This window comes from Leuresthes tenuis, unplaced genomic scaffold (assembly GCF_036924035.1).
Source record: "Leuresthes tenuis unplaced genomic scaffold, fLeuTen1.0.hap1 SCAF_9, whole genome shotgun sequence".
Taxonomy (NCBI): Eukaryota; Metazoa; Chordata; class Actinopteri; order Atheriniformes; family Atherinopsidae; genus Leuresthes; species Leuresthes tenuis.
In genome coordinates this window covers 36,568,459-36,592,756 of record NW_027325363.1, presented here as the reverse complement: position 1 = coordinate 36,592,756, position 24,298 = coordinate 36,568,459, and the positions used below count along the sequence as shown (strand labels likewise).

At 43.6% G+C, this 24,298-nt stretch overlaps 1 protein-coding gene across 5 annotated transcripts in view; it reads left to right on the top strand.

Annotated features, from left to right (window-relative positions):
• The window catches only part of sorl1 (sortilin-related receptor, L(DLR class) A repeats containing), a 145,805-nt gene that overhangs the window by 65,084 nt on the left and 56,423 nt on the right, over positions 1–24,298 (top strand). For 2 of the 5 annotated variants that reach the window (XR_011917173.1, XM_072393188.1), the window contains exons 1-5: positions 3,080–3,557; positions 14,102–14,218; positions 16,953–17,087; positions 20,287–20,448; positions 23,666–23,733. The exons of 1 other annotated variant lie outside the window; for it this stretch is intronic. Coding sequence is in view for 3 of the 4 variants with exons in the window: in XM_072393188.1 (XP_072249289.1) it covers positions 3,237–3,557; positions 14,102–14,218; positions 16,953–17,087; positions 20,287–20,448; positions 23,666–23,733 (803 nt within the window). In the remaining variant the exon portion in view is untranslated. Of the gene's footprint in view, positions 1–3,078; positions 3,558–14,101; positions 14,219–16,952; positions 17,088–20,286; positions 20,449–23,665; positions 23,734–24,298 lie in introns of those variants that run through there. 2 more of the 5 variants (XM_072393189.1, XM_072393190.1) reach the window with 2 other exon arrangements.

Genomic DNA, 24,298 nt, shown 5'->3' with positions numbered 1-24,298 from the left:
TGCCAGAGGTTTCTTCCTGGTTCTGGTTCTGCCAGAGGTTTCTTCCTGTTAAAGGGAGTCGTTCCTTTCCACAGTCCCTCAGGCTCAGGATGGGAGATTGGACTGAAGACAAGTTTCGGTGCAATCTGTTGGTTTTGGAAATTGTTTTTGAATTGGCTCTACATGAATTGGATTATTTTGAAATTAATTAATTGGCTTATGATTACAATGAATTGGACTTTAATTGGCTTGAATTGGATTGTATTATTGTTGTGATTTGGCGCTATATGAATAGAGTTGAAAAGGAAACTGTGGGTTCAGGTAGTGGGAGGTCAGTGTGGATGGAGAAAGGGGAGAAGAATGCTGAACCTCATCCTGAGCTGAATCTCTCTATATATGTCAGGCTCATTAGCTCTATCCAGGCTCCTGTGAGTCTGATCTCAGTTGACATTATAACCTTTAATATTTCATATCCCTGACCACACATCACACATTTTCTGGGGTGAGTTATCCAACTTTTTCCTGTACATCTCCTTGTCTTTTTTGAGCCCTCCTCAGTAGCTTCACATCGCCCTCTGAAGATAAAAACGTGCACATTCTATTGCGCAGGTGTCAGCCTGTAATTAGTGTGATAATCAGCAGTCTGCTGAGGATTGTCTTGACTGACAGCCTATGAGAACTCAGTAATCTTCTTCTTCTTCCAGCCAACCAAATATTTTGTCTTATAGTTTATAGGGGTGGGCTGCCATTCCTTTCGATTCCCCCCGTTTTTCCTATTCTTGGTTATCCATGAAGAAATGAAATGATATGAAATGGAAAAATACTTATTTTATCCCAAATATTGTTGCATTATTTTTTTGTTTATAATATTTTTTTGACTAAGTCATTTCTTTTATTTTACATTTTGTATGGGTTATCTTTTCATGCCCAGATAGTTTAACTTTGCCTACCTTTTTGTAAATTTGACTTTTTTTAGATTTTGTCATTATTTGATGTCTTTTGTAAATAAACTTCTGCCTTCACATAATCTGAAGTGTTGGAGACTTGGGGAAGATTTTCATGGTATGTTTTCTTCACTCACAGTTGGGTGTAAAACAGAAAGCTCTCTTCTTCATATTCAGCAGCTTTTTCATGTCACTGGTGTTCCAGGGCTTGTTCTAGTAAAAACTGTCCTCGTGAGCATGATATTCTCCACACAGACGCATGGAGTCAGCTAAACTCGGGCATTGATGTCATGTCCAAGTGTCCCATACAGTGAGACAGTACCCTCCAAACAATGGTCAGGTAGTTGAAGGTGAGAAGAACCAGATAATGGTCTGATTTCCTTAGTGGAAGAGAAGCAGAGGAGGTGTATTCATTCATAACATTTGAATGAAATAAAAAAATTGGTTTCATTGTCTCTGATGGAAAAATGGACAAATATTGGAATGTTGTAAGTGCTGCCAGCGAGACATGTCTCATTGGAAATGCTGCATTTCCAATCTTCCTGCTGTGACCTCGTCACCACTCCAAGCTTGTCTATTTTATTTGCCAGACCGACTGAAGAAATGGTCAAAACTTCTTATGCTTTTCTTACCATCATGCTCATTCCTTACTTTCACAACTTTCCTCTTCAACTTTTAGAAGATTTGGGATGTTATTTTCAGCATTATTCTGATTTTGAAAGTTCAATCAACTGCTCCTGCTTGCACACAGCTCTTCTGTTGGCATAGTTAGTTCTTGTTCATGCTTGCTCAGTCATGCTTAGCCCCTGCAGAATGAAGTATTGTATATTTTTGATAAATGGAGACAGAGATGCGCAGTCTTCCCAAAGCCTAACAGGGCAGAGGCTTCAGAGATAATGCAACGCGATAGCTGTATGCTGACTGATTCAAAGTTGGCTTGAACTGGGAGTGGCTGACAACAAACATCATAACACGCAGGACCAAGAGCCAAATGCAGCATGTAGCAAAGAAGCGCATATGAAAAGCAGACAACCACTGAACTGAAAACGTTTTCACTATTTTACCATTTAGTTCCACTCACACAACAGTGATGGAGTACAACTTCTGTCTTTTCCAAAGCAGAACAAAGCCAAAGGACCAATATGATATGAGAGCAGGCCACACCTCAGACTGTACAACGTATTTCTTTTGCAGCCCAAAACGCTTTGCTACGTAACCTTGCCTTTGCAGAGGGGTCCCTGATGGAAACAGATGTTAAAAAGTGCCAGGAGAAGTGACTGAAACAGCACAGCTTCAGAAACAGCTAATGAATATAAATGACATGATATTATCATAAATAAATGAGTATTTTATGAAAGAAAATAATCTCTTCAAAATGTAGAAATCAATAAAATATTATCAGAGCTACTGCAAGGTGCTGCCACCCTAAAGATTTATTAGCATTTGAATAAGAGAGCCATAAAGCTACAAAACTGACCATTTTCTTATTTAATTATTTTTTTTAATCATTCACCAGGAATGATGAACCATATCTAAAAAAACGGTCTTTTTGATATAATTAAGGGGCAGATATTTGTAAATGTGACTTAGCATAAGACATATGGTATAAAAACACTTTTGGCTATGATTTTTATTCAAAATGACTATTACCAAGACATTATAATAACATGATAGCAGTTGTCTGCAGAATACTGTTTCTACTCTGCAGCTCTTCGGGACCAATGAAATGTGGAAATGCAACTGATTTCATGTATTACACAACCATGAGGTTTCGTTTTATTTCCAAAATGGTGACTTGTGACATTTCTGTAATTATATCATCCTCCTCCAAGTAATATGCCAAATATCCCCAGCATAAGGAGGAGAGGGGGCAGGGTTCCGCTTCTGAATCAAACCCAGTTGGAACACACAGGTCACGTTTGTGGTGCAGAGCACCGGAGCCGGCAGGTCAAACATCCAGATGATGATGATTAAACACACTGTAATCAGGGTTGTACATCAGTACTGTAATGTGGGTGCACATATATGGACGTGATATGGCGTTCTTCTGGCTCTGTGTGACGTTGGTTGATGACGTAAGATCCTTTGTGGCGTTCTCCACCCGTGTCTCTGCCTCCTTCTTCTGCGGACGTGCTGTGATCAGTGAGATGCGTGTGAAATCCTGGTGTGTGAGCCAGAGCAGCAGAGTACATGTTGAACTGAGAGGTGGAGTTCTTCCGGATCCTCCACGGCCACGGAAAGCAGCACGCGCGGCGCTCTGCCGGTAGAAGGAGCTCTTTCGGTTTGACCGAATCAAGCCAAACACACACAAACATGGCGAGAAGGCAGGCGGGCAAGATGCGCTCCTCTCTTCGATGTTCTCTGTATTTGCTGCTCCTCGGGCTTTCAGGAATACACTCGTCGACACTTCGTGTTCATCCGGAGCAGCGCGACATGCTGCCGCAGAAGCGCGGCTTTTTTTTTATGGAGGCGAACACGGATTTAGCGGCCGGTGATGGAGCAGCCGCCGCGGCGCCCGCGCTGCCTCTGGCCGCCAGCGGCGCTGCTCGCGCAACGTCGGGCTCCGGCGCCCATCTGGAGCAGCGAAGACGCCGGAGCTCTGGTGAATTAGCCATGCCAAAGGTGTACGGCCAGGTAATGCGACACATCCCCACGCTCTGAGCGACGTGCATCACCTCAAACTGACCTTACGCGTGTCTGGAAAATACGCAAAGTCACATCAGTTCTGGCAGCTCTCAGGTCGCCCCTGTGGTGTTTGCTGTTGAATGCAGTTTAACCCGCACGGCTGGCAGCGGTGTGCGGGTTCCTGGTGCTTTGGTCCCGGCTCCCCCCCCCCCGCTGACAGGTTTCAGTGTTCTGCTTTCACAGTGAAAGCTGCAGCCTTCCCGGCTGCTCCTCTGTTAAATACCCCACATGGCAGCCCTGATTCAACCAGAAGAACCATGTGTGTGCCGCTCAGCTCTGGAAACACCTGAGAGAAATGCTGCGGTACTGAGTAGTAAAGTAGAAGTTAGTTCTGTGTAAAAGCAGCCCGGTGGAGTCAGTCCAGCTCATTCACTGAGTGTGTGGCAGCTTTGGCAGCTTTGGGCAGTATCCTGTGCAGGGTGGGTTCCAGGGTGGGTTCCAGGGTTCCAGGGTTGCGTGGCCTGGGGATGCAGCCCTGTGTGGGATTCTTCCTCAGGATGAGGGTCCTGCAGCAGTCTGACTTCTGGCACTCAGCTCTGGCTGTTGAGCTAAAGGAGGTGTGTCAAAGTGCTGCAGCTGTCTCAGACAACATTTCATCTTTGTTTGTAGAAAGTTTGTGAAACTTTCAGAGAACTGAACTAGTCAGGGAACCTGGTCATTCCACGGATCCACTGGACCTGCTCAGGAGATCAGTCCCTCAGCAGTGAGAGGTAAAGTATTTTCATGACCGCTTCCAAACTCCCCTCCGACAGAAGAAATTCAGCTTCGCTTTGCTTGTGCGAGCTGACATCACCCAGGAAGAGCTTTGCAAAAGAGAAGTGAGCCGAGGGGAAGTGTCTCTCTATCGTCTGCCATCAGCCGGCTGTCTCACGCTTCCCTTTCTGGCCCAGACACGGCCTGGTGGCACGCCGCGCTGCCACTAGACCTGCTCAGATGCTCCAGCAGCTGTTGGTATTAGAGGCTCTAATGGTCTTGAAACCCATGACATCGTATATCTTGGTAGCTGTTTTTGAGGTAAAGTCACCACCAAGCAGCTTTAATGTGCTGCATGTGTCCAAAGTGTCGCTTAATTCCACCTTCACTGCTTTTAAAGACACAAATCAGCTGTTTGCCTGACACTGGATACGCCATCACCAAGGCAACCAGAGGATGTCTTGATCCCTGGCTTGTGTTATCAGTTCCTAGTCAATGTGTCTCTATCTTTATTGTGTTTTAAGATTTGAAAAAGTCGTTGAAGGCTGCAGTTTGTCTGTTCTACTCAGCAAACCTACAGAGCTGCAGTTACAGTGAAAGCTGCTGTCAACCCTAACTGTTTGGCTACAGCGGAGTTCCACATTACATCTTATTTTAAAAGTGGAAAAGCTCAGAAAATAGTGACTAAAATGCCCGCCCGGTTGTCATTGTAAAGGTTTTTTCTTTTTCTCTGACCAGCAGCCACAGCACTTTCAAACTTTTGGGAACTTGTACTTGTCAACCTTTCATTAATTTTACAGGTAAATAGTTCAGAAAGCATTCAGATTCTTTTCTCTTCTATGTTGGATGTTTCTTTTCTCGTCAGATTGCATTCGGTCATTGACAGCGGTCAAGTGAAAACAGTGGGTAGGTTGATTCGGATGAAAAGCGGCCGTATGGTAGGACCCTGACCTCTTTGGCGGTGGTAACCAGTGGTTACAGCTGCTTGGGGGAGTCTGGACAGACCATCTGCCCCTTTCACTTGGATCCATCTGGGCCTTGGCTTGACACCCGTCCTGTAGCCAATCCGCACTCTTTTTTGCTGCATGCATTTCTTTTTTGCTTGGCTCATTTCACAGGTCATCCTATGAGTACATTTTCTGAATTGCATGAATCGGATAATAGTTTGTGGAATGATTTGAGAAATGAATTAATTAATAATCCCAAATTTCAGATTACCAGACATTCTTGGACAGTTCACTTTTTTGTTGCTATGGTGGGTTGTATAAGACCCCGAAGAGGTTCTTGTATAACTCGGTTGATAGTCGCACTAAACGTGCACGTAGACGTTGAAGCACGTGGTGAATTGAATTTTGCGTTCTGCGCATGCTCGTCACCCGGAAGTCGAAGGAGACGATATTCCTGTTGTTGTTGGCGCCGTCAGAAAGAAAGAAACAAGGCGATGGAGAACGTTGTGCATCTCTGTTCCATAACCAGCTCATCACAGATGGAGAGGGACGCAGCTTCATCTCGCTCTGCGTTCGCCATCTTTCTGAATGCCTGAGTTTGTTGTTGTTGGTGGTGAAGACGTCAACAGGAAGTGGCTCTATTAGCGATAGCTGAAATGGGGACAGCGCCACCTATGGTACCGGGGTATGACATGCTTTGTGCCAGTGATTCCATTCATTCACCGCCATATATCCAAGGATAATTACCCTCAGATAAGGAGCAGAACCCAACTGTAGCTGTGATCCAGTTCATCTCTTGATGTTCTGACCACGTTGTGAAGCGACAGACGTTTTTACCGTGGGAGAGGTCGGTGCTGCAGGTGAGTCGCTGCAGGGAGATGGCATGAGTGAGAGCAGAGACGGCTGTCAGCGACGTGCACATACAAGCTGTGGTTTGTGTGAAAATGATGCACTTTGCAAAGCTTTCACAAACCTCACTCATGTCTCCCGGAGGTAAAGTCTGTCCACGCCAGCTTGCAGACGGGATCACTGTGACTGCAGAGACTGCTGCCTGTCGGCTGTTTGGCTGTCCGGACATGGCAGCTGAGCCTTGTTTTTCTGCTACTACTTCAGCTGGTTCTTATTGGATTCTAACCTTATAAGCAGCGTCAGTTTAAATGCAAAGCAACTATTTATTTGTTCTCAAGATGTTTTTTATTAACAATGAAACACACAGATCCACAGCAGGGTCAGGGTGAGAGGTTGAAACCTTTCTCAGTTTGTTGTGGATGAAAGATGAGGTGGGATGAGCTGTTGTGAAAAAGCTGCTTCGCATCACTGCTGCTTTGCATTATATATATAATATATAATGTAGCTATATTCATACTCAGCTATATTATAGCTGTGATAAACCTAAAGACCCGAGTGTAAGGATCTCAGTTTTGTCTTTAAAATCAAACTCTCTACACAATCATTGGAGCATGGGATGAGCACGCCTGTGCTTGCTTTGAATAGAGCAGTGATTTTAAACTGTTTTTAAGCTGTTGGTGTGGAGGTTCGGTTCATTTGAGGTTCGGAGCATCATGATGGTGAGTCACCTGGCTTTAAATCTTTGTATCTGCTCTTCCTTCAGCAGTTGTTGCTGTTCTGCTCACCCTTGGTGGGGGGGGGGGTGAGAAAAACCTTCTCTGAGAAATTCTGTTCTTATCAGACTGCTGTTCAGAATCAGAAATTTAAGGTGAGATGTTTTTCTTTATTTGTGGGGATGAATAAGTTCTTCTCCATTCTGGCAGAGAACTGTAGCTGAACAGATAAATGGAGACGGATTAAAGTAATATGGCAGGACCTGAAAGACGAGTCTGTGGGGCTGCACTTTAAAGCCTTTCTACATTCCAAGAGAGACCTAAATGTGGTGTGAGAGTGATGCCCACACAGCATTCTTATACCAGTTTTCAGTGATACTGATGGTGCACGAGGTGCATGCCACGCAGCTTTGAGCTGACACGCCCCTCAGATGTTCAAAGCCTCCTTAAATTCATCACAGACTCTGGACTCCCAGAGGCACAGCAGCCACCTGTCTGTGGTCATGTGTGCCGCCTCAGGAGGAAAACATCTGTCCAGCTGCTGTCAGGACATTTCAAGCTGAATCTTCTTGGTGTACAACAACTTTGGCCCACTTCAATTTTTTCTTGAGTGCATCCGTTTTAGGGAGTAACTGAAGCTGGATTTAGTCTGTGTTTACTCAGTTTTACTCACACTAGTGTACTGAGCAGTTTGGTTGCATTTTTAGTTGCGCGTTATTTTGGTGTAGCAGCGCATAAATACCTTGCTTTGCAAACCTGAAAAGAAACCAGAGAGAGGGGTCTGCTGTCACTGCAGGGGAACAGTGGCTCCGTTGTGGCCTCCTGGTAGCTGCTCGCAGAAAACAGAGGCTCACAGAGGCAAACTGGAGAGTGCTCATTGTCTGCTGAGAGCGCAGCAAGCCTTCAGAGTCTGCCAGTCCTGCAGAGATGATGTCATTCTGTGAGACTGACCACGGTGCCCCCCAGCCCCCCAGCCCCCCCCCCCCCCCCCCCCCCCTACACGCACACACACACATGCACACACAAACACGCACACACGCACACACACACACACACACACACACGTGCACACACACCAACATGCACACACACATGCACACACACCAACATGCACACACAAACACACACACGTGCACACACACACACAAACACACACACAAACACACACATGCACACACGTGCACACACAGACAGACACACACACACACATGCACACACACACACGTGCACACACAGACAGACACACGTGCACACACACGTGCACGCTCATGAAATGCGTTCATCTTCTCATCTCCTTATACGTTCACTCCGTGCTCTGTGACAGTCTAACTTCACACAGAGTTTGCTGCTGATAGTTTTGTGCAACATGGCAGGATATTTATCAGATTTTGACCACGTGAACGACGACTTTGAGTAAGATGGACGTTCTTACCGGAGTGAATGAGCTTTGCTGCAGCGGTGGGCGTCGATGACGTCATCCCATTAGACCAGTGTGTAGAAAGCCCTCTATAAGCCCCCCGATAGCCCCCAATAACAACAACACAGCAGCTATGAGCTAACAGAGCTATGAGCTAACAGAGCTATGAGCTAACAGAGCTATGAGCTAACAGAGCTATAGCACACGTTCATTCATTCATTCGTCTTAAAGTATTGGTGAAATAAAGACAGATAATGCCTTATTTAGAGGCTGCATCCTCTAAGCCCCGTTCACTCCGTTATATGGATCTCCAGTTATCTAAATATCTTCAGAAGGACGCCGACTTTCACCAAACTGTTCTCAGTGAGCAGATGAACGTATTTCATGCCAGAAATAAGGTTTAAAAATACCAGAGTTCCCCTTTAATGCTGTAAAGCCTAGCCTAAAAAAAACTTTTGGGAAATCTGGGGTCAAGTGAGACGAAAAAGGATAACACAGACGATGTATTTGCCCAGAGAAGTTCTAAAAGCACTGTCTGGAGTTGAATTCTTCCCATTGATGTCTCACTTACTCAATTCTAATCATTTCCTGATAATTTCATGGCCTTCAAATGTCTGCCATGAATGACTAATACGAGATCCTGCTTTGTTGTTTTACATCACGGCTCTTCATCTTAAACATTAACATGCTTACTGGGTGCTAAACACAGATATATAAAAGGAATACACCAAGTTATCAACATAGATTGAGGAGGCTTACATAATCAGAAGGTATAGTTAATGACTGGCGCCGGACAGTCAGATGAAGGCAGCTACACAAGACAGCGGGGCTGTTTTTATCTGGGTCCAAGCACAAATAAGGAATGTGGCCAGTGTCTCAGTTGTGTGTTGAGAAAAGTCGTGCTGACTGATCAGACTGCCATCCAAACACGCAATAGACATGATCTTGAATGCTTGGAAAGAACAGATAAAGAACATTCATCCAACATTCTTCTCATAGAATCAGATGCAGCTCTCTTCGAACGCTTGTTTAGAACAATTCAGGTTTTTGTCTTTTCAGCCGTTCCAGTATTCAGTGAGATGAAACAGTGTTGTCACTGGGCCATGTTGGAACAGTGCTACAAAAGAAAAAGGAGTGTGTTAAAGCAGATAACAAGGACGTCTTAATAAAGAATTAAAATTAGAAAGAAAGTTAGTGATGGCTTTTCTTCTGAGGCGTTTCAGAGGGACCCGCTGAAGCTGTCTGCAGAGCTGGAGGTAGTCAAAGGTGCTGTATGCTGAACATTTTCTGCTGGTATGTGGTGTCTCAGCTTCCTTGTTTGGGTTGAAAGCTAGTGGGTGAAAATGCACGTATGGTATCATAAGACCTTTTCAAATCTGACTTTCAAGCCGGGACTGATTTACAGTGGCAGCATGGAGGGTTGATGTGCTGCTCAAACACCTCTGACACAGCAAGGCAGCTTGTTGCAGAGGCTGAACAGGCCATGTGTGTAAGGACAAGCCAGCAGAACACACCACTAACCAAAGATACTCCGGCTTGATGTGTGTAAGAACACCAACAAGTGCCTTTGTCTGGCCTGTGTGAATTACTAAAGCGGAGCTGTGACGGGTTAACAAGGACGTCTTTTTTAGGTCGATGGGGTGCAAACAATATGAGATTGGGAAAGTGGATGAAAAGCATCACCTGTCATCACAGCTGCTTATTTACATTTACCTTTTATTGCTCCAGAATGCAGGCTGGCAGGCTGCTGCGGCAGCTCTGGACATATCGTGTCTTTCTTTACATCTTCTTGAGCTTTGTTTAGTGAAAACACAGATTTCTGAAACATGTTCTATGCTTGTTTGGATGCTGGGCTGCTGGGAGGACTTCTGCTGGTAATCCTGGCAATTTTTTACAACTGTTATGATGCATAACCATGGTAACAGGAATGCTCCTAACCTGTTGGTGGATCTAACTGAGCTTTCCAAAGTCCAAGTAATGCCTGGAATAAGACCCAAATCAAGATGAGTTGAAGAAGAGAAGTCTAGGATGCAGAGGAGGAACAAAATGTAGAAAAGGGAGTAAGAAGGTTAAATCATTTCTTCCCTCAAGGGAAGTGTGAGATCACTGGCAGATGAAATAGAGAAGCTGGGTCCCCTGATGAGGAGAGAGCAGGCATATTAACAGGGCAATATTAGTTTTTTCATCCAGACCTGGCTGCAGGAACAACTCTAACAGCTCTCTGCTCAGCTTTAAGACTATCCGGGCAGACAGAGACAGCAGACAGAGACTGCAGACAGAGCGCTAACAGTAAAGGAGGAGGATCACAGAGCTGGTTAACAACAGATGGTGGAATCCTGGACCTGGCTGCAGGAACAGCTCTAACAGCTCTCTGCTCAGCTTTAAGACTATCCGGGCAGACAGAGACAGCAGACAGAGACTGCAGACAGAGCGCTAACAGTAAAGGAGGAGGATCACAGAGCTGGTTAACAACAGATGGTGGAATCCTGGACCTGGCTGCAGGAACAGCTCTAACAGCTCTCTGCTCAGCTTTAAGACTATCCGGGCAGACAGAGACTGCAGACAGAGCGCTAACAGTAAAGGAGGAGGATCACAGAGCTAGTTAACAACAGATGGTGGAATCCTGGACCTGGCTGCAGGAACAGCTCTAACAGCTCTCTGCTCAGCTTTAAGACTATCCGGGCAGACAGAGACAGCAGACAGAGACTGCAGACAGAGCGCTAACAGTAAAGGAGGAGGATCACAGAGCTGGTTAACAACAGATGGTGGAATCCTGGACCTGGCTGCAGGAACAGCTCTAACAGCTCTCTGCTCAGCTTTAAGACTATCCGGGCAGACAGAGACTGCAGACAGAGCGCTAACAGTAAAGGAGGAGGATCACAGAGCTAGTTAACAACAGATGGTGGAATCCTGGACCTGGCTGCAGGAACAGCTCTAACAGCTCTCTGCTCAGCTTTAAGACTATCCGGGCAGACAGAGACTGCAGACAGAGCGCTAACAGTAAAGGAGGAGGATCACGGAGCTGGTTAACAACAGATGGTGGAATCCTGGACCTGGCTGCAGGAACAACTCTAACAGCTCTCTGCTCAGCTTTAAGACTATCCGGGCAGACAGAGACTGCAGACAGAGCGCTAACAGTAAAGGAGGAGGATCACAGAGCTGGTTAGCAACAGATGGTGGAATCCTGGGCATGTCACTGAGAAGGAAAAGGGGGAGGAGGAACATCTGCAGCCCAGATGTTGAACTGTTGGCCATGAGTTTCTGTTTCGGCAGTGACAATGAGAAAAATTCTAAGTATGTATAATGGTAGGTCACTGCAATACTTCCCTTTCACAGGGGACATGCATTGTTAGAGCTTGATCTGCAGGACGGTAACAGGAAATGTCTGGCTTCGTTCTGTATTTTTCATTTTGTCAGCTGGTTGCATTGCAGGTCTGTCCTCTTTGCCAAAACTGTGTAATCACTATTCAAACATACCTTCCACAAAGTGTCCTTTCATTAGCAGAAACTGGGGTGAAAATGAACAAAGAGCTACTCTTGATTAGGGAAAAATTGAGTTTTGATAGATCAGCTCTCAAAAATCATCCTAAGAATGAATCATTCAAGAATAATTCTGATGATTTGATTGTTGGTTAGTGCGTATGCATAGAAAGTAATGCCTCTTTGTGTGAACCGTCATTCTTTAAACTTTACTGTTAAATTTAAATTCTAACTGACACCGTAGCTTCCTTCTCAGAAGTGAGGCAGTTTCTCTTTCTTTAGGGCAGAGCAGCAGTGTCGTGCAGGTGGAGTGTACAATCCTGCCCACTTCTGTCGCTCTTTCCTGCCTGTATAGACTGTCAAACTCCTCAGCGACAAAAGGTGTTCTCTAATTGGAGGGCATCATTTGATTCAGAATAAACAATGTGGGCATGTCACCAGCTGCTTGTCAAAATGCTTAAAGATCTGCTGAGACAAACACAAAACTGGTTCATGCCTCACAGGTCACGATGTACAGGTCAGAATTAATCGGCTCGCCAAACGTTCCTCTGAAAATGGTCAGGTACAAGGATCCAGTCCTTGAAAATGGGTGAAACAGCAGCCAAAGTGCCATGTTCAAAGAAAACCTTTAAAGATTTGCTTAAAGCCTGGAGAACTGTTGCACAATACTATTTTAAAGACTGAGTCGGTTTGAGTCTTTGAGTCAACACAGCTCAACCAAGCTGGCCCAATGTACCGGCTTGGTTGCAAAGACGTGTGTGTTCACAAGAAATCTGAAAGAGGGCAGATAAAGAGGACCCAATTTCCTTAACAATGAGTAACCACAAGGCTTCCTTGCTGTCTGCTCCCTTCCCCACAGAGCAAGTTTGCAGAGAATGAATCTGATTGGTATGCACTTCCTCTGCTTCAGCAGACCTTATCAGCAGATTTCAGCACTTGAAACCACAACATCTGGCTCTCATTTTACTGTGAATTGAGCAGTTTAAGAACTGGTATTGTTATGCATCCTGGGCGATCCACTCACACCTGGAACACTCCAGGTACTGGTAATCACATCCCCACATGTGTCCTGAGTGGTTTTCGCACAGGCTGCACGGTGCTGTGGTGGTCGGCACCGTCGCCTCACAGCGAGAGGGTTCCAGGTTCAACTTTCTGTGTGCAGTCTGCAGGTTCTCCCCCTGTATGCGGGGGTTCTCTCTGGGTTCTCCGGCTTCCTCCCACCGTCCAAAAACATGCTGTCAGGTTAGCTGGTGACTCGTGTGGCGTTTGTCTGGTGTGGCGACCTGTCCAGGGTGAACCGCTGGGATAGGCTCCATTAGGAAGATTAGAATAAGCTCTGTATGTAACAGACACAGTATGAGAGAAGTAAAAGGAGCATGAAATACAGAATATTTGTGATGTTGCAGAGCTGAGTGTCTGTAAACACACTTTTTTAAACTCTTTCATACTGAATCAGTGTCTAAAGAAAAACAGCAGAGGGCTGGAGCCTACTATGAAGCTCGTTAAGCACAGGCTTGTAGGCTGGAAGGCTTTTATCTCACATGCATATGCATGGAATATGTCATCATGTTGGTGCGTTTCTGCACCACCAGCATACTGTTCTGCATGTGTCTCCCGGACAGAAAAGCTTGATGAACCACATCACGCTTGTGAAGGTCCTCTTCTGCCTACGAGCTCCTACAGAGGACTTAAGTGAGGTCTGTTGTAGTTGCTAATCAGCTCTATAGAATGGATGAGGATGAGTTAATCTGTAACAGTCATTTGCAGTATAAATACAATTTCCACTGGCTGGAGGAAAAACGCCTCCACTTTCAGCCAGTCAGTGTACGCAGTCATGGAGCATCAAGTATCTTCAATCAGCCTCTGAGACACGGAGTCTAAGCTGCAAAGTAAGATTTCTAAGGATAGAAACTGTACGTAAGATTCCACAGAGATGAGGGTCATTACAGCATTAGAACATGGAGCCTATTCTTTTATTCTCATACCTTTTTAAGGAGATGTAACCTGCAAATATTCAAATTCCACTGCTTCTCCAGTCAGAAAAATGAGCTTCTTTACAGCATTTGGAATGAAATGTTGAGAAGAGAAAGCTTGTTGGCTGCTAATTCCCACCTGATGTGTCATGTTCTATCAGTCCTGCTGAGTCAGCACACAGACTGTCGTAGTTCTGCTACCAGGACCGGTCTAACCTGAGTTAACTTTGTCTTTTTACTGGGGCCCCATTGGTTGGTGTCAAATAACCAAACAGTGAAAGCCTTTAATGTTAGCACACCTTTTCACATCACATAGAGCGGCTTCATTCCAAAACATGCTGTTTGCTTCTCTGCAGATGAACACTTTGTGAGAGTCATAGAGCCACATCCACATCTTTTGTTCTTCTGTGTCATTCTGTAGGCCAACCTGAATGACTCTCACAACCAGATGGTGGTCCACTGGGCTGGAGAGAAGAGCAATGTTATTGTTGCCTTGGCCCGAGACAGTGCAGCCGCAACCGGGCCCAAAACCAGCTCTGTAAGTACACCTGTGCTCAGGAAAAGCAGCATGTTCATCAATTCTTATTTTTCATTGGAACCTCCTGTAATAATTTCCATGTTTTAATAAAGTCAGTCATCAAAGTGTGTCAGTAAATCAGCAGAAGGTGAGTGTTCGTGCCTCTTCAATGTCTCTCATGTTTTTGGTGATGTTATGATTTTTTTTTCCAGCATATTTGATTCAATATTGCTTTGTTATCTTTATAACTATATAAGTACGTAACTCCGAGTATAGTGAATTTTCATGTCCAAGATAACCGTGGTCCAGACTGAGCTGGCTGTCAGAATTCTAAGTGAGTAATTGCATGGCCTGTTCGGCTGTCAGAATCTGTGAGCAGCTGAATCCTTATGCTTCATTAATTCTAATCAAATTATGTCCATATCCATAAAAAAATCCAGTTTGGACTAAAGTTACTTGGCAGGAAATGAGGGGAAGAAGTGCAGCGAAGGAGCCTGAGTCCAACCTGCATGGACTGCATGAAGGAGCGTCAGGACATGGGATGCCTGCTTAACCAGTTCAGCTCATCTTCTCTGTAGTTTTAAGAGATTAGTCTTATGAGATGGGATCAGAGTTTTGCATTCACAGACACTGGAGAGACTTTGGGGACGAGCAGCACCTCTTCTCTTCCATCCATCCATCCTTTCAGATGATTGGTAAAGTTTACCAGCTTGTTTCCTCTGTTTAGGGGCTGGACTCTACCAAAGTGAGTGCTGCTGTCTGCCCCCGAGTTCTGCACGTTTCTGTAGAACAGCAGCATTGTTGTGAGATGGTTGCACATCTCGACAGCCGATTGTCTTGTTTTTATTCATGTTGAGAGCCATAATTATAAATTGAACTAAAATTCAATAAATGGCAGAGCTCTTTGCTTAAAATGAAATATGATTGGGAGTGGTAGCTTTGCCCTTTTTTGTGCTGGACTGTATGGAGTCTTACTGAAGTAAACTCAGAATTTCTTTTAAACACAGATAATGCCCCCCAGGTGCTGGTAATGGGGCTCACTGTAATGAAGACTGGGCAGTTGTGCTGCTGTGATTCTGTTTTGCACCGAGTGAAGGTCTCTCTTCCCTCACGTAGATTATGTTGGGGATGGATGTAAACGATGAGTAACATATGCTTGGCAAATTAACTGATGTCACTGATGACATGTTGTACCTTAGTCAGAGTCAGTGAGAATTCACTGCTTTGTTTGCTTGAATATTGCCAGTGGCAGTGGAAAAAAGTCTCTCACTGAGGAGTGAAAACGTGTTAGCCGTGAGAATTCCCATTAATTGATTTATCTTTATTAGCGATCTAAATGAGACTTGTGCACAGTTGAAGGAGCAGACGTTTCTGCAGTGATGTCGGACTGCTGGTGTTGTAGAGATCTGAAACAGGACATGGAAGCACCTCCTCTGCCAAGTTGAATTTTATTGACAGTGATGTTAATGCTTTCTTTGCCCATGCTCCAAGTCTCCACAAGGATTATAAAAGTGTTGGTAAGTTTTGGGTAGCAAAAAAACAGCAATTATTCCACACCTCTCCCTCAGCTGTAGACGGGACAAACCAACAGTATCTTTCCCTAGTTCCAGCTTCACCATTAGGGTTGATGAATAGGTTTTCATTGTAAAGTTACCAAATGTCCTCATCCATCATATCAGAGATGGGCAGCACAAACCGGACGTTATTTAACTGTAGATGAAAAGCCAACCAAGCAGATATATTCATCTGGAGCACATGTTAATCTTGAGACCCCTGAGAGTTAAAGATGTTTCAATCACCCCCCTTCTTTGTCAGATCCACTGCTGTTTTGAAGGCGTGGACATTGGGAAATGCTGGGTTGTTTGCAGAGAGATGTGATTAAGGGGAAGTGTTTTGATTCCTGGAATTATTTTACTTAGTTAAACTTTAGTGATGACATTGAACAGACCGTCACGGACACATGTACATTTCAGCATACACGGAAATTCCCAATGACCTCAGTTTTGGGACAGCTCTTTATACCTTTCTATACCATTCAGTGTGTGCGTGGCCCAAACCCACTCTGCTGTCTGAGGACGCCTCTGCGTCTTCGTCATTATCTAGACAGGGTTCATTCTGACCTCAGCAACATGTTATTCACGCAATATGTGGAGCAGAGTCAAGGCTTTGCTCTCCCACAGTGGCCTCCCAGGCCCACATGCCAAAGTGTTCTTGAGCAAGACTCAGAGCCTGACGTTAAACACGTGTGTGAATATGTTTGCTAGAGAAAAAAAACACTACATAGTCTGTAATGAAGTGCAATGGGAGTGTGTGTGACTCGATGAATGATGCTTGTAGTGTAAAAGCACTTTAAGTGGTCAGCTGTACATGCACAGTCCACTTACTTACACGACCCCTGACCACCATCTCCCTGCACTGCATTGTCCAGGGTAAGGAATGGAGTGCAGTGTATATTAGGGTTTTTCTTTAGATTCTGTGGAGACGCTTTCTTTTAAATCAAATCTGATTCATTCTACTGGTGATTCTGAGCCTGACGCTGTGGCAGCTTAAGCTCCGTGTTGCACACTGTCAGTATGAGTTTTGCTTCACTCGTTTTTTGGATAGCAGCACTTCCAGTTTTAAAAATACTCTCCTTCAAATTAGGATTGTGATTTAGGGATGATTAAATCTGTATGTTGGAATCAAGAAACGTGGCTTCCTCAGGGGCCATACAGTGCAAGCGTTGCCTTCTTCTTCATCCCCTTTTTGTCCACAGGTCTACTTGTCCTACGACTACGGGACGACTTTCACGTTGGTCTCAGACAAGTTCCAGCTTTCGGGGGCCAAGCTGAAGGAGAGCAGCACGCAGGTCATCTCTCAGTTCTACCACAGTCCTGCAGACAACCGGAGGGTAAGGCGCAATAAGTCCTCTGCATACAAATTCACTTTTTCTTGGAAGAGTAATATTCAGGTTAGTTGTATTAACAATAAAAACATTTGTCATGCGGTGCTGTAGGTGCAAATGAGCAGCAGCTGAGTCAGCATGAGTCTGGACCTATGATTGAAAGGTGTATTGATGTTAAATATTAGCTGTGGTGTTGTGTGGAGGACTGATGTCACAGAGAAAGCAATCATTGTGTTTCATGTGAGTTGGATTGTGTTGGATCTTTTTTCTCCGTGTATAAAGACTAAGGGTCCTGTGTATTTCTGTATTCTGAGTGTAGAGACGATGCTTTTGGATCAGTAACTTATCCACCTGGGTCACTGTTCCCCATCTATGCCTGTTCCACTGAGTAGAATTTTGTGGACTCTGTTGGGAGAAATGCAAAATATTTTCATTATTATGTTCTTCTGAGTGTTAAAACACCTTTCCAAGGCCCACGATTGGCCATCAGATATATGTGGAGCGTCGCCATCGTTGGACCTTTCCCACGCTGCTCAGCATGTAGAATCTTGTTGCATCTGTCCGTGAGATCACTTCCTCTGGCTGTTCAGCTTTGTGACTGCATGGCGCTGCATGGTGGCAGTGACGTCAGATGGCAAAAGGCTAACCTAACGCGTCGTACACACTCTTGTCACTTCCCTTTCTCCATAAGAAGATACACTTTCACAATGTGGTCATGCAGAGTGAAAAAATGCAGGCCTACAGATGGAAAACATTGATTGAATAGTTAGATTATTGAATAATAAAATGATTGGAGAATGATTTTTCCTTGTTAAATGAAATGATCTTGATTCTAGAAAGATCATTACCCAAAGCATACTGCTATGTGTGCTTATTTTTGGACCTACAGCTGCATGATATGTGGTTCCAGAGCCGTTATGTCTTCTTGTGAAACTGCAGGTTGTACATCCCAGCTAGCAGGTGGAAGTCAGCCTCTATGGCTCTTCTAAACTCTCAGCTGCCACCACTGTTTAGCCTACATGCTTCAAAGATTAAGAGCAAGGTATTCAGGTGGTTCAAATCTGATTTGGACTATTGTCACTAAATCCTACACACTGAACATTTTGAAAATGCACTCGTTGGAGTGTTAAATGAGAAAGTCCTTACTTTTAACATGTAAGTGAGATTGGAGGCTATTAGCCTAGCATAGACTCAAAAGTGGAAGCAGGGCCACTGCTGGCAGGCTCTCCTCAAAGGGAACCAGTCCTGTTTCAACACTGTTAAGCAAACTGTGGAAAAAGCATAGTTGGAAATGAAAGCAGGAATATGAGAGCGTTACTCTCACCCTGAGTACATCTGCTTTTCCTGGATAGTGAAATATTGCCTTAAATTGCTTGAATTGAGTGCAGATTCGCTCCATTACACTGAAAGCAGAGAAAGAAAAGAAGAGTTTCATCCTTTTTTTCCACACAGACATGTTTAAACTGATTTAGTCTGCACCAAATGTCACCAAGTGCTGATGTAGAAACTGATTGTTTTGATAAAGGAAATAAAAGGTTTAGTTTTTCTTCAGTACAGCAGACTCCCAGGAGCTCTTGAACAGACTCTGCTCCCACTGGGAGTGAATTAGCAAAGATTTGCTGTATGCTGGTGATCTGGCACCTCTCCACGCTGCAGCAGGGCACTCAGACATCACGTGGAGCAGCTGAGAATGCTTTATTTGACTTCAGGGACTTCTCAGTCTACCTGCTTCTCTCTGGATTCCCTGTTCTTGCTAATTATTCACAACACTTGAGTTCTCCTCAGCTCGTGCAAACAGAATCCTTACTTTGGAAGCTGGAACACTGCTGAAGGCACGTCATCAGGCGGTACAAATCCTAAGGTACAAACTGGGAGAGTGGTGGTTGTTTTCATGTCAGGGAGGGATGAAAAAGTTTCGGCTCTCTTGGTTTTATCTTGGGAAATGAAACCTGGATTCACTGGATTTTATTTTAAAACACAGAATAATTCGCTCTGTACTGCTTAGACTGTAAGCTCCTTATTTCCATCGAGGCCTTTTTGGTATTTTTAACTGAAATGAGAGCTTTTCTGTTTTCTTCCCAAAGTTGTGAGTCACAGGTCAAATTTGTAAACAGGAAGTTGCTCTGAATCTGACTCCATCTGAGTGACGGACCCTTGCCTGTCACTGCCATGGCTGTGAAGATGTGAGGAGCCTCGCAGCTCCTTCATCAGAACTGAGAAAAAGAACTTGTTTGGGGGATGGGATAAGCTCTGTGGATGGTGACATATACCCTGTGATATGTTCACGCGTTTATAGAGTATAGGGTAAGGGGGTCTCACCTTTCATGCAGGGGATTTGAACCCAGGTCACCCACATGAAAGGTGGCAATCGTACCACTTTTTTTAATTTTTACTGTAACATCAGGAATCATTTCTGATTTCCATACAAGTAACTGTACTGTTTGTTTAAATTAATACTGCAGAATCGTGTTGTGAGGATTATCGACACCTACTTGCAGGATTTTGATTATTTCTGAAATAAATGCAACTAAACCAATCTGAATATTTGAAAATGTTCAGCATGAATTGATAAGAAAAGCAACACGGTCAAAGCAAAATAAAAAGCCAGCTCAGAGTTCATGTTTTGTGTGTACATGTCCTGCATTAACTGTGATGGTACATGATGGTTTTACTGCATAAAAAGGGATAAAAGTTTCTTTTCTAGTTAGATCTTTAAGTTCCTGTTTCAACAGTTTATTATTTCATGAAGAAACTGTGAAGGTGCCTCATGAACGTGGTGCTCAGAAGAAACCTGGTGAGAGACTTCTGCGGAGGTTGTTAATGATTCAAAGACATCTAAAGATCTCCAGGCTGATCTGAAGTCAGTATCACGCTGCGCTGTAAACCAAGTGGGCTGCACAGGGCCGAGGAGGATGCCACGACTGAAAGAAGCGCACGTGTGTGTGTGTGCGACCCAAAGCTCTACAACACACAATAAAGAATAATGGTGATGGATGGTTTTAAACAGGGCAGCAACAATTCTTCATGTAAATGTCATTGAAAACTACAGGAAGCTGAAGTCTGGTCTCCTGAAATGTGAACGCAGCTGCTCTATGGGATTCTTTAAATTCGTAAATTAGAAAAATAAGTATGCTAATAATAAAAAAAGAACCATGATATTTTTAATCATGATAATAACGTGCCCCTCCCTCCCTCTTTTCTGCAGTATCTTTTTGTAGACTCCACCAACATCTACCTATGGAACACCTTTGACTTCTGTAAGAACGTTCAGGGCTTCTCCCTTCCCTTCAAACCAACCGACCTGCTACTTCACTCTAGCAGAGCCAACCTCGTGCTCGGTTATGACAGCTCTCATCCAAACAAACAGGTAAAATCCCTCCCCACCTCACTTTTTCATCTTCATGGTGTGCAAAATTACAACTCCATATCCAAAAGGTTGGGACTCTGTAAATTGTTATTAAAAACGGTAATTATTGGCAAATCTCATAACCCAATGTTTTATTCACAATAAAAGATAAAGAAACATATCAAATGTTGGACGTGAGACATTCAGTTACTTCATGAAAAACATTAGTTTATCTTGAATTTGATGGCAGCAGCACAGGTCCATGTTTCCCACTGTGTGGGATCTGGGAACTGAGACCCGTTGCTGGACCTTTGGGTGAAGTATGTCCCTTTCTTCTCTGATATATTGTAGCTCCTTAACAATCCAGGGTTGTTTTGTTCTATTTTTCATTTCATTTTGAATTTTCAAAGTTGGAAACTTTCCATGGGATTAATGGGTAGAAATTGAAAATTCAAAATTGAAAGTTGGCAACTTAGATATAGTTGGTAAAAACTATATATTGTAGCATAGTCTTAGCTAAAGAATACCAGATTCTATACAGATACATTTTTGTAATTATGCTAAGGTGACCAGACGTCCCCGATTTCCGGGTAGAGTCCCCCTTTTCGATGACCTGTCCCTGGACAAATGCTGTCCCTGAAAATGTCCCAGATTTTGACACTGAATGGGGGGAAATGCGCGCAGACTCAAAGTAACATCGAGTTATTACGGCAGCCATTTAACACATCGCCAGAGAAGACGTCGTATGACGTAAAAACGCAGCAGCGTCCACAACAACAACAATCAGAGGTGGCAAAAAGGAAAGAAAAGGAGGCAAGCGGCCGTGATAAATGGTATGTTGTGTAACTTATTTATTTTTGGCAGATTTTTCACCTCCGCATTGAAGATGCATTGAAAAATCTGGTCACCTTAAATGATGCTATTCCTCAATCACAGGCACACAGCACAGTACTTGCTTTAGGGCTGTTGAGGCAGTGACCCCTACATGCATTGTGCATTCCTCCATCACATGCGCAGATGATTTCTACAAATACTCTTTTGAGCCCACAGCACAAACTATTGAAGCCACACATTTGAGCCCAAAGACTAAATGAAGTCAAGTAAGTTTTGACGATATTATGAGGTAGATATATTTGATCTGTGGTGTTAAAGTTTAACTAGCAGCTATTGAATAAAAATATTCATACAGTAGCTAGCTATTTGGTAATCCAGATATGCTAAATGTAAACTAGCTAGCTAGCATAGCTAACCATTTCAGTAAAGATTCTCTCTTATAGCCTAGCTACCTCAAATGTGATGCTTTTTCTTCTGCCTCCGGCTAACAGTTTTCTGTAACCGTCCAAAATTTTGACATCAGTTGTAAATGCCATTTCTTCAGCTAACTATCGATATACCTGTGCATTACATGGCACTGCGTATTGCAAAGTAATTGTTTATGTGTAAATGATCTAACTAAAGTTCCCATGGAAAGTTTCTGGAAATTGACCAGGAATTTTCTGGGCCTTTGCAGCTCTAATTCAGTTTGATTGACTGTAGGCAGGCCAGTCCAGAACCCGACTCTTCTAGTTCTTCTATGCAGTATATGGTTTATTGTCTGAATGGGAGCAGCTGTTGCTCTAAACCCTGTATATCACTTTCAGCATTGATGAATCCTTCTAGATGTACACGTTGCCAGTTCCATAGGCACTAATGCACCGTCATACCATCAGAGATGCGTGCTTAAGAGCCGATAACAAGCTGGATCATCCCTCTCCTCTTTAGTTCAGAATACATGACATCCAGGTTTTCCTAAAATAATTTCAAAATTCAATGTGTCTGACCACAGAACAGTTTCCCATGTTGCCTCAGTCCATTTAAATGAATTTTGGTGTGTAGGAGACGGAAGCTTTTCTGGATCATGTTCACATCCTCTTCTTTGTGTGATAGGGCTATAATCTGCATTTGTTGATGGCAGACGATGTATTCTGGAGGTGTTCCTGGGCCCATGCAGTGATATTAATGCAGTGCTGCCTGAGGGCCTGAATGGGTCTCATGGTCAACTAGTATAGATCTTTTTTTTTTTTTTTTTTTACATGAACACTCACCTTCTGCTGTGCACAGAGACGTCTACAGATTCTCTGAAGCTTTTGATATCATTTACTGTAGATGATGGAATATTCTCTAAGGCCTCTCTCACTTTTTATACCCAGTTCTGTTACTTTTCATACCTTTTCTTGGCCCAGTTCCAACTATTTTGCAAAATGTTGCTGCCATCAGGATGAGCTAATCATTTCATGACGCTGTAAAATGTCTAACTTCCAACCATTGATATGTTTCCATGTTCTGTTGTGAAAAGAGTTTTGGTTTAATCAGAATCTCCTTATTCGCCAAATGTACAACGTACACCGGACTTTGAGCTGGTGTAACAGCGCCACAGAACATTAAATAGAAGTTAGATTAGCAGAAACAAGTAAAAAAGAAGTTGTGCCTTTGAAAAAAATATACAATTTAGGTGGAATATGTACAGAATGAGAAATATATACAGGATGGCAGGAATAGATACTGCAGACAGGAAGTGGATCTTTACGTGCATACGTGCATACGGCTTATGGGATTGACAAAGGTCCTGTGATGGACTGGCCACCTGTCCAGGTGTACCTTCCTCACAGCTGGGACAGGCTCCAGCCCCCTGCGACCCTGAGTTGGATTAAGCGGGTATAGAAAATGGATGGATTAGCAAATTGTTGCTTTCTGTTTTCGACATTTTACACAGCATCGCTACTTCTTTGTTTTTTGGGTTTCTAAAAACTGTGTAGAGCTACAGCAAAAAACTGCACTGTTCATTTGATGTTGTGTAACTTTTAGATGTTGGACAGCAAACTAGCTGCTTTTTTACATACAGGTGCTTTCTTTGTGATAAACGTACACACAACTGCAAAAAGAATGCTTTGATGCCTGAATGTTTGTTTAATAGTCATCACTTTTTCTGATTAGGTCTCTTGTATTTGATAAATTGTAGCCCAGGGCAGAGCTTATTGGTAGCACAGGGCCTTGCACAGAGGCTCTTTAAGTTTCCCTGTCATTAGTTCCAGCACAGTAGCGTCTTTCCAGTGTTCTCCTTGTCAAAAGTGTCAGAGCCAAAACACAGGAATGAGCTTGACCTACATTTTTACAGTGCACCATCCCCCTCTTCTTCTCCTCTCCCTGTCCTCCTGCCCCCCCGTCTCTTTATACCCTCTCTCCCTGCCTGCCTCTGTAGCTGTGGAAATCTGACGACTTTGGGGAGACGTGGGTGTTGATCCAAGAGCATGTGAAGACCTACTTTTGGTAAGACAGCGGCTGTCTCAGCTCACGACAAGTAGACCTTGCATTGAAGTGTGGATGTGTTTTCTGCATTCACTGCTCCACGATAAGAAAGAAATCCAACCTTCCAGCAGATAAAAACCACTTTAGTCAGCTTTCAGTTCACATAAAAGAGGGAATTCTGCTTTACTTTGCTCAGTCTCTGCATAAAGAGTGTGCTATGTTTGCTAGATATTAAATGTTTTAAGAAGGAGTAAAAATTATTTCTTTAATATCCAATTATTTTTTTCTTGTAAAATTGAAAGATTTCTTATGAAACTGATCTCATTACCTGTCAGAGTGATGAATACAAACAGCTATGCAAATGCCTGTGATTGGTTTAAATGTTAAATACCCCCAATTATCAGCAGAATCTCTTTAAAGTGTTAAATGAAATTTTCTCTAAGGATGCTTCAACCCATTCCTCATTAATTGTTATTTCATATTTCTTCTTAATCCTTTGATTTGTTGCCCCTGTAAAGGCTGAACAAAGGAAGGTTACTCCAGCTGGCCAATAAATCTTCCAGCATTTGTCGTTCTCCTATAAAAG